General features: G+C 42.2%; 1 protein-coding gene across 1 annotated transcript in view; it reads right to left on the reverse strand.

Annotated features, from left to right (window-relative positions):
• Positions 1 to 5327: 5327 nt before the first annotated feature.
• T265_14335 (hypothetical protein) overlaps positions 5328 to 10954 on the reverse strand; it is a gene marked incomplete at both ends in the record, with an annotated part of 7710 nt that continues 2083 nt past the window's right edge. Inside the window, 3 exons of the mRNA XM_009173183.1 lie at positions 5328 to 5488; positions 6986 to 7314; positions 9675 to 10020. Of these exons, the coding sequence (XP_009171447.1) occupies positions 5330 to 5488; positions 6986 to 7314; positions 9675 to 10020 (834 nt within the window). The remainder of the gene's footprint in view (positions 5489 to 6985; positions 7315 to 9674; positions 10021 to 10954) is intronic.

The raw sequence follows: 10954 nt of genomic DNA on the forward strand, positions 1-10954 counted from the left end.
CCATTGTTCATCAGCAATGCAGCCGCCCCCGGGACATCTGTTAATGGACGACATAAGTGAATGGGAAAAAATCCTCAAGAGTCTGCTATTTTGTTAGGTTTGGCAGTTTAAACTTTAAATCGTCCATGAAACAGGGACCAAAAGCGCTCCCCAGGGAGGCCGGAAGTTGCACTCTTCAGTATTTCTTATTCTAACCAACTTACCGTCGTAGACAAAGGCTGGAACAAAAGCCAATTAACATTCTTCTGCATGGTAATGTTCTACGGCAGTAATCACTTGCTCCTGTTAAGTAAGACCTACATCTATCTGGATAAATTCCAATATCAGGCGTTACCTTCCGTTTATGAATATGTCGCCGTCAAATTTCGGCTGGAGACTAGTAACATCTGGTATGATGAATCTTGAAATACGAATTTACACAAATGGCGCTTAATTTTGAAGACAAATGAAGTCTGGAGCAGTTAGCGGATTCCACAAAATTAGTCTAGAATAATATCGACTATGAAATCCAGACTTGGAAACCGGAAGGCTGAGACCATCTTATAGACAAATAACAGGGCACTGCCAAATAACAGGAGGGACATTGGAAAACTAGAAGCTCGGGTATAACCGTTCTGAAATCTTGATGTCCTCACAGTATTCGGGATCACTAGGGAGACTGTGCTATTTTCCATGAGAAACATACGAAACTTTGAGTGGTAAAACCGACCACTAAATTTGATTAGGCATGAGGTTTAAGGCTGAAGGTGCACCAACTTCTATATGACAAGGTTACTTAGATGTGAAATTATCAGCTGGCGAGGAAAACCCACATCTGCTTGCATCATGATTGTTTGAATCCGTGCCAGGGAAACTCTCCTGCATTATAGACGTATACGGTTGGGAACAGGACTGCATAATGAGCATAATAAGCTGTGCAGTTCCAGACCACTTCTGGGTGCAAACCCCCTTCGGTACGAGAACCTTAATTGAGCGCGAAAGTGTCAGTTCTTGAACGAAACCAACATTGTTTAACGTACAAAAGCGATCTGACAATGTTTGGAGAACTCAAAGAACTTAGAAGGTGTGGTCAACGTAACCAGTGCGCGACTTTTGTCAAGCAACAAGTTCTGCTGATTTCGGATTCCGCGATATGAAACCTACGGACCTCTGATGATAAAGCGGAAAATTGTAAGATGTTGTTCAACACAAGAGGGCTTAATGACTTGTGATTCCCCTCAAAAAATAGTGGATGGTCAGAATTACCACCCAGTGGAATACGTTTTCACTGTATCAGGGTATTCTATTTGTTGTGCTTGGTGGCGGGATTTTGCGGAAAGCGGGAGTTGATCGCAAAATCTGCCATGCAAATCGTTAACAACTGGAACGTGTGATTGGATGTTTCCTGATAAGTGTTATGTGCGCGTGAGTTCGTCGTTTACCCTCTAATGTTCTGAGTTTCTACATTAAAACAAATCCGAATGTGGAGGAATTTTCCCTTCGTTCAGTCAAGCGAACCCGTTTCTATAGGTTTACAATGGCAACCCGAAATCTGAGGAAGGAGGAGCTTTTATTGAACCAGCCGTTATCTGTCTCATTCTCAGTTCCAACTTGGTGGCGATCTCGCGTGCATAAATGTTTGAGCATTCGCGATTTGTCTGATGTGATGTAGATATCTGTTGGTTAGATAAATAGGTGAAATCCTATCACCATTGCCTAGAGCTCAAATCGATTTTTGATATATGTCCGGATCAACTTCCCGCAGCAGCAGTGGATTTTTAGGATATCATAAAATGAAGTCTGTCAATGCGATTCACAATGTGTTGACTAAAAGATACCGAACCAAACGTGTCCAGTATTTTGTGTACATTATGGACATGAATTTCTGAACCCACATATATTCAGCAAGTCTCCAATGTGTTTTATATTTACAGATTATTGAGTCAACACAGAGAGTAATAGAAAGCAGAAATGCGCACTCAGTGATCAGGTAGCCAAAAGAGTGAATAACGACCTCTGGTTGGTCAACTTCGCAGTCGCGAAGTTCACCTCAGTATTTTGATGGCAGTCGACCTGGCCCAATGCCAAACCAGTTGCTTAGAACCAGATAGATGACGCTAAATGCAGTCATATTGACCTAATGGAACCAATCCATAAACCGACTTAGGAATTCGCTATTGCCTAATTCTAGTAACAAGGGTCTTCACGTAATGTTGTTTGCGACCGGTGGCAGGTGTCTGGTCGTGAATGCGATATGATTTGTGGAGCAGGAAGAAAAACAGTAGACAAGGGTGTTTGATTCCAGATACCGTTCCAGCAAACAACTGTTTCATCTTTATTGAGAATCATCATCAGTGTCAATCTCACGAACCGCTACAAATCTCGCAGGCTGCCGCGTTTCTGTTCACGACTGATCGTCTGAACATGAAATGCTGTTCAACAGTATGAGTACTTCACAAGCAGAGAGGATACCTGTAGATTCCAATCATGGAATCTACATCACATAGTCGCGTGTTGCCAGGCTACTTGGTTAACAAATTCTCAGGGTTGGGTTTAAAATTTGTGTGAGTTGTTTACTCTTTTGGACTATCCACAGTTTTTTTATTTAGCGGTTAAATACTATTCATCATTTTAATTACAGCAACTAAGATACAAATAATGTATGCTTTCCTAAATAGTTTATTAAGGAGTCTTCAAAACAACTAGATATTCTTGCAGATATTCATGCATGTTTTCACGTGCACGAGTCCAATTTATTGAGGAGGGGAGTCCGAGCAATAATCAAATTGAGCATCCACTGAGAAATCGTTTAGCAAAGATAGAAGAAATCCGAAAATCTTAGAATACTTGCTTGCACGTATTCAGAGTCTAATCGTATTAACGGTACTCACACAATTCTCGCGTTTTTGCATAGCTTCTACTTACCAGCCACCAAACAATAAAGAATTAAAGCTATTTGTAAAATAAGTTGAAGAGAGCGAGTAGAGGGGCCAGAATCGACACTACCTTACTGCGCTCAATTTTCATATGGACGAACTGAAACCTGTGGTGGCCTTTGTGCAGCGTAATCAGTTAAAGAATGTCATAAACGAGATATTTAATAGTCTCCCGTGATAACCCAGTTGATGTGCAAATGAGTATATTGAAAATTGCGCCACCTAGTGAACAAGGCTAGATTTCAGACTACTAAAGGAAAGCATAAGAATGGTGCACTTGCGAGTAAATCTTCCGCACTTGGTATTAATGAGAGAGTTCACCCAGTTTAAAGATAGTTGGGGATGTTTGATCAGTCCCATTTAACCACTTAGGACTTCGCGCTGCAGAATACATCGCTGACGATAAATTCTCTGCACTTATCAAAACTGCCAGCAAGCCATCTAGGATATGAATCGTCGAATTAAGCCTGTTTATCACAGCTGGTTACATTCAGGGATTTCAGCAACACTAACAACAAGCACCGTGATTTTATGATTGAGCATGAGAGACTGACGCGACACAGATTAAACCTCTGGAGACTGGTGCCAAAAACATCCGTTATAGAAGGTCGTGTCCTCTTAGGATCCCGCATTAACGCAAAAAATACATGTGTTGCAATATGTTAGCGCTTTCTTTCCTCGAAACAAACCGTGGATGTTATGCGGCATAAGGCTTAGAAAATATGATGAACAGAGATTGCTTGTTCGAGTTCTGCATAACGTTAAAAATCTACGAGCGGCAACCCTCTGTTCCAGGACCAGCTTCATAAAAATTGGTAGGCCACTATTGTGTTACGTCAAGTAATTCCATCGAAATGCCTTATTTCACAGTAAAATTGCCTTGGTAGGTGATAGTGAATCTCTGCAGCATCTTTGCAGCAGTTTAGGTAATTTGGAGATATCATTCGGTTAACTTGCAAATGTATCATGGTTGTGGTAGCAAGAAGTCATCCTCTTGACCATCATCAGAGATGGCAGCGTCAGTGTTGACACTCTCCTGCACAGATACTTCCCATTCAGTCAGGCTTTTTGCCTCAAGGAGAAAAATAGTAAATAGGAGTGGATGGTACTGCTTCATCCACTCCTGCTTCACAGGACCGGACGAAAGACTGCCTCCCTTATTCTGAGGTCCTTACACTCCCAGACGCTCGTTCAAACGAGCTAGAAAGAAACTGACATGTCAAACGCCACTGACGCAGACTGGCCACAACTTGGTTTAAAGCTTCCAGTCAAGCGCAGGTGGTCAACGGGACCCATTTCGAGGGCGGATAGCACCAAAACACCAAAATTATTTGTGTGCTCTGTTACGGTCTTCTGATAAGCCCGACATCGTCCACTTCTGAAGCAGAACCAAACAAAATAGTCGTCTCAATAAACAATATTTTCGCATGCATTGTACATGACTGAGTCTTCTTAGCTGATGGTGTTTGTGTTTTTGACAGGTGAAGTTCCTGCTGTACGGTCAAAAACCCGTCTACCAATCACATCGTAACAAATTAGTTGACGCCATCTAACATCGGTAGCAACTATGGGGCACAGGAGTGCTTACGTCTGTTCTGATTCTTTATTCAGAAATGCAGCATAAATTAACATAGACGCAATTTATTGTAACAACACAAGTGCTAATGGTCTTTCTTGCTTTCCAAAATCGAAGGAAATCAATATGAGCCACCCTCGATGTTTTTCATTGTTAAAAAGGCGGACGCCTAGGACCCTAGATTCAAACAGACTGACTACTCCTAGTGCCGGACTGGGATGGGACAGGAGAGAGGAGGAGACATATGAGTGTGCAAGAAGGGAGTCACCAGTAGGTGACGGCTCTGCTTACTCAACTTGTTGTATTCAGCAAACAAGGCGATTTGGTTAATGACCGCGCGACGACCAAAGCCACCTGACCATATTTTTTATGTGACATTCTAAGTTCCATGCGGAATGGGTACCCTTCGGATCCCCTCATTTGGACAGGACGACAACTTGAGCTCTTATACGAAGCATTTCTCTCAAAAGCCAGGCCTAAATGCAGCCGATGGGTCCCAGGAATTAGCCACAGTAGTCAAGGCTTTTTTTAGGAAAAACCCACTCTATTACCTCCGAGCAACAACCTGGATATTCAAAAGGGCGTCCTCATCAGACCTCTGTGCTCTGACCAACCAGGTCGGATGTGGTTGGTGTTGAATCCAACTTGACCCCATTTATTTGCCTACTCCGCCTATATATTTTTGATCTCCAGTTGTTTTGCTTATTCCTACACGCCACTCACCTTTCCGCAGAGCCATCCTTTCCGACACTTGTATATTGACATGTGTGTCTGTGTGGTGTGTGAATCTGCTGTGTTCACGTCCCGTTTGCTGAGCCTGCCTTGACTTGTTTTCTCATGAGTTCCGTGTTATCGCACGTCCAATGAGAATCACGAGACCGTCGTCGGGAGGGACGACCGTAACCCACGCTGCTGAGCCATCACTCTGCTCGCCGCTGTTTGCGCACGTTGACGCTGCACTGTGCCGGTCAGTGACAGACTGGTGAACTTGTTGACGCTATGAACGTGAATATTTGCTTACCCTTATGTAAATAGTACCGTAGAATTACGAACCCAATTCTTCCTTTTGATATTCGGGAATGTCGAGCCTACGCGTCACTTAAAGTTCCGTATCGGGAACCTCAAAAGTTGGGACGTGCAATCAACAAAGCTGAAGTACATTAGATGGTTTCGGGAGCTCTCCCCCAATGAACGAGCTAGTCTCGCTTTATAGATAATGTAATTTGATTATGAGGAGACTGTGCACCAAAAACAGCTCACTAGCTTTGCCTTGTGCTGGTGAAAAACGATATAGGGGCCATCAGTCTATGACCTTGCAGTAAAACAGAAAAGTAATAGCATTTAAGCTGCCATCTCTTTGGATGGAGACATGAAACTCGAGTAATCAACGCTTGCTGACACTTCCAGACGTACTAGTCAGTGGCGCTTGCGCAACAAACTATCGCCCTCTGTGCGTTGGTCCCAGAATCCTACCTCTTGATCCCGCACCAACTATTTGATCATGCTATCAACTCCAATACTCGGCTATAACTCCCACACAAGCCCTTTTTGAGCGAACTAAGTCGGAAAATCTGGAATAAACTACCTTTAGTAAATGGATTACAGTCCATAATCGATAGTTCAAATCGCTTAGCTTGACCTAGTCGGTCTACCTGACTGGATTGCGACAGGGATGGTAGGCCAACAAGAAGGACTCTTTAACCTGCAGCACCAGCCCCAGGAGCATTAACAGTTGGTATGCTCTCAAAGATGAGTAGGATTTTGGTTGGTTGTAAACCGGATGCTTCAGGCCACATATTTTAAGGGAAGAAATGTTGGGTTATCATCGTGAAAAGCGCCCAGAATGATCGAATAACCTACATTAGGTGCCCGGTGGCTTCCTTCCAATCAAATGCATCACTTTGTTACAGAAATTTTACAGACCTGTGTATTCGAAAGAGGTATTTCTAATACAAGGGAGGAAACTCAGTCACAGGAAAATATTGTGAACCATTTGCATGCAATGTGACTGCAAATAGACAAACGGTAATCTGTCAGGAACTAAATTCTGATAGTAGCTTCCGTTTAACTGAATTGCCTCCATTAGGTACATAGTTCTTCTTAATCACTTATGTGGTGAATCAGTATCGGCAAAATTGATTCAGCATGTTGGGGTGCCGATCACGCTTTATCTATCATTATATTAGGACTCACTGGATACAGTGGGGTTAGCAGAAGATTAGTCTTGTAAACGTAAGTAGATCATGGATAAACTGCTCGTTATCAAACCACAAGTAGAAATAGCACATATGTACTTTGTTTTATGGGAGATGGACGGGAAAGTCACGAAATCCGACATCCAAAAAGAAAATTTTCATAACTTTTTTCTTTTGATCATATTTTATGATAAGAATATTATAGAGACTTGATCACACTTGAGCTCGAAGTCGTTTTCTCTCCTCACTTCAGCGATAAAATAGCAAAAATAGGCGGCCAATTGAAGCAACTACCACACTATCGATGATAAGTCTGGAAGTCCTGCACTGATATCGTTTCTAATGCCACATTCGCTTCCATCCCGTAAAATTCTAAAGTAACCATTTTCACCCCATTCTTCATTCCATGAGTTGGCCAGCAACCAATAGGGAACACCGTTCTCCTCACCCCAGCCCAACAGACGAACGGCGTGTCCACCGACGTACTGACCCCAAGCGTTGAAATAGATCCCCGTTTCGTAATGAAGAAAATCTTCGTACACATCGAAAGCTGCCTCCACTGGCCCGTTTTTCATGATCTCTATCATGATTTCCCTGTCAGAATCTGGCACGTTGTAAGAGCTGTTCGCTGAAAGTAAGAATAAACACAATGAACATTGATTGGTGAAAAAAACCTTGTTTCAAGCATGCTTTATGACACTTGTTCTGAGAATGAATTGATTATGAACCCTTTGACTTACGGGTAAAACATTTTGTCCCCAGCTGGTTTATACGGGAACCTGAGTATTCGTATGACAGTCGGTGGAGCTAAGTGGATTTAGTTCCAGCTTAGAACACCGTGAAACATAAATCTCACTGTTTTTCACCGGAAGGCCCTTCTCTTTTTGAGAGACATTTCACACTGATGCACTATTGATGAGAAAAAAACATTATAACCCTTCCTTTAGAATAGCCTCCTTTTGAGACATTATCCAAGATCAACATCACTGCAAGTGTTAGGTTATTGGTCCTTAAAAGGGAATTAGGGTCGAAGATCTGGATAAATAAACCGCAATAGAGCAGGTTGTTCATCTAGTTTTCAAAAACATTTCTGCCTCCAATGGCGGATGTGCAGATAGAAATTTTTGCTAGAAAATGTCGCCATTTCACTCCGTACACTTTTACCGCAACAACGTGTGCAAACTGATATGTCACTTACACAAACCCGTCCACATTCAAATCATGTAATCCGTTCAGCTTGATGCATGGCGTTCATTCTCACATAATTTCACGCAACACGAGCACATCTCCACCCTGATTCATCTTGCTAATATTATGTGATTTATTTGAGCTTTGCTAGTTTGCTCGTCAGCCTTTCCATCGACAGATGAGTACACAATTCACTAATCAGCACTCAAGAACATTTTTACACTCAGTCATAAAACCCATGCGATGAAACGGTGGAATATTGCTTCCCGGTGACAATAAACACAAGTATCCTAGAGACTTGAATGCTCCGCATACACATAGGGATATGCATGCTTACGCTCATCCGGGCGTGACCACAGCTTAGAGATTTGTACATTAACCTCACTCGTCACACAATGGTCGGAACCAACATAAATTTCGAGAGACATAAAGCGTGCTACAAATTTGAATGCTTCTTCTTGGGATTGAGAAGAGTGTTCAGTGACCGCATGTTCAGAAGGACGACCCTACATTTCGCCAATCCAAATGTGTGAGAGTGGATTGTCACGGAGGATTGTTCGAAGCTCACAACGTAATCCGATTTCGTAAAAGTACTTACGAGTGGCTAGTTCGAATTACGTGGAAAGTTCGGAATATCGGAACGTAGGAAAGAAATGTCAGTTTTCGAATAGAGCACAGGGAGAATGAGCGGATCAGGTTTGACAGAACGCATGATTTCGGCGCCAGTTTTTTTCATTTACCAATAGGTTGCCGGAGAAGAATTCGCATGCAAAACGCTACAAAGCAATCATTTTATTATTACAGTGGACAGAACACTAAATCCTGGTCTTTGAAATTCCCCGAACGAAAATTTATGCACACGGATATGCTACTACTAATTAGCCAGATAGATAACGAAATATTCGGCGCTGCAATTTACCTTAAAGACGACTATTCACTTATCACTCAACCCAAGTTTAACGAGCTGCGCTTCTTAGGAAATCGAAGAGTAAATACTGACTCCTGACTTCCCGCAGCTGATCGAGAAATCTCACCCATACTATTCACCAGCGGATCAAAGAGTTATTCCGAAACCTTGTCTGTCTTTGATGAGTGAGGTGATCTGTTGATGACGCTGAGCAACTGACACAGCCAAAGAACCCAGTGTCCAGCAGTGGGCTTAATGCTTCTAGTCGCACCGGTATATCTGAATACTGGTGGTCTGTGTTAAACCAATTAGGTGTTTGCTTAACAAACACTTATTAGTTCAAATACACAGGCTAAAACTGCACATAGCATTTATGGGTCTGCAAAGGGCGGTATGCACTCTGCAGATGAAAATAGAAAACATGGGGCAGACACATTCATATGAATCGCGTTATTCAGTAAGAACACATGTAAACATCCACATCAATTGATTGGTTTAACTAATCACGTCAGACGGTAGCCATTTTCAAGCAAAATGAATAAAGTATGTCGACGACTGAAAAATTGGCATTTTTGCCAGACCGAATGGCTCAGAATATACTACTCTGTATTCAAATAAACGACGGGTTATGTAAGTGTTTCCTCTGAGCGGTTTTCACTTTATAATTGCACATTTTTATAACTATATCAAGTATCGTCAACGAATTCGACCAGTGCATGTAGATCAAATAAATTTCTCAGTCTGAATTCAAACGTCTTAAATTTTTCAACTTGATACTTACGACGCTGTATTGTATGATGTTCTACTTCATGACAACAGCTCGCTGGCTGTCCCGATTCCTATATAATAAGAACAATGTCTGAGAGCATTTCAGGAATCAAGAAAACGCTAACCTTTGGTGAGTTCTGCGGAATAAAGAAGTTTCTCTGTATCACACCTCTTTGTGCATCTCGGAGTGTGATACATTTTGGATGGACACATTGGGTGTTTTCCTTTCCTGTAATGTGAACATGACGGAAAAGGGTAGGATCGACATCCGCTTGGATTTTCTTTCGATCCGCCGGTGACTATACCATCTGTCGACCAATAGTCCCATGCCTGCGCTGGAAAGCCTCCGTCACACCCGTAACCACATTTCTCACAACAGGAGAGCAAGTCAACCGCACTCAATCCTTTTTGGTATTTAGTGCCTGAGTGAATGCACAAACGATCACTCATGGCTTCCACGGCGCCAAAAGCCTACAACAATCATAACATAAAAAACAGGGTTTTGTGGGTCATAGAATGTGTCATCCAAAAGCTTATCGAAGGTGACATATACTTGACAAACGATTACTCTCAAATTACCATCACGTGGCTGGTAGAAACCCTGTTTACATAAGAGAACCGGAGTTGTCAATAAAAATTAACTTCGTTACTTTCATTTTTTTGGAACAGAGACGAAACCCTATTATATGCCTGGCGTCAATAGCTAGAAACTTAGGTAAATTTGACATTTTACAAGAGAGCACACGCCAGAAAATTGGTGTTTTAGAGAGGAAACCTTAAACAAAGACTATAGTTGTTCAACAGGCGTTCAACAGGGTTGCCAATTTTCACGCGATGCATTTGAAGCATCTTTCGAGCTTTATCCAACACTGCTGAATAATTAGGACAATATACCGGTGTCAGTTCCTGAAAATAGCACGCGGTCACTCTGAAGATCCATTAGGTTTCACCTGGTCAACACAGACCATAGTGCTACTACGCTACTTTCAAAGTCATGATGAGAGTTGCATGCGTTCAGTGAAGAGGGTTAAACGATTTTGTACTGGGATACGGGCACTCGTTTTTTTTTCAAATATGGATGACTGGCTGAGATTAGCTAGTCACTCGTCCAAGTGAGAACCAATGGGTCCCAAAACAAAATCCTTGGGAACATGTCCCATTTACACAGGCACGTGATTGAGGCTAATTAGGCTTCTCCGTGTTCTTCATACGTTGCACTTTATGGCCTACTGTTGTATGCTCCCTTCTTTATATATAAATATGATCTCTTTGGGTCAACTAGTGACAGTCTCGTCTCCCATTAATTTGGTGCTATCTTTGGAACACTGTATTTTATTATAAGTCCCGGTGCGCTGTACCAGCAAATGGAGGGAAATCTTTCCGTCTAGAATTCGCCTTAGATATG

The sequence above is a fragment of the Opisthorchis viverrini genome (genome assembly GCF_000715545.1).
Source record: "Opisthorchis viverrini unplaced genomic scaffold opera_v5_176, whole genome shotgun sequence".
NCBI lineage: Eukaryota > Metazoa > Platyhelminthes > Trematoda > Opisthorchiida > Opisthorchiidae > Opisthorchis > Opisthorchis viverrini.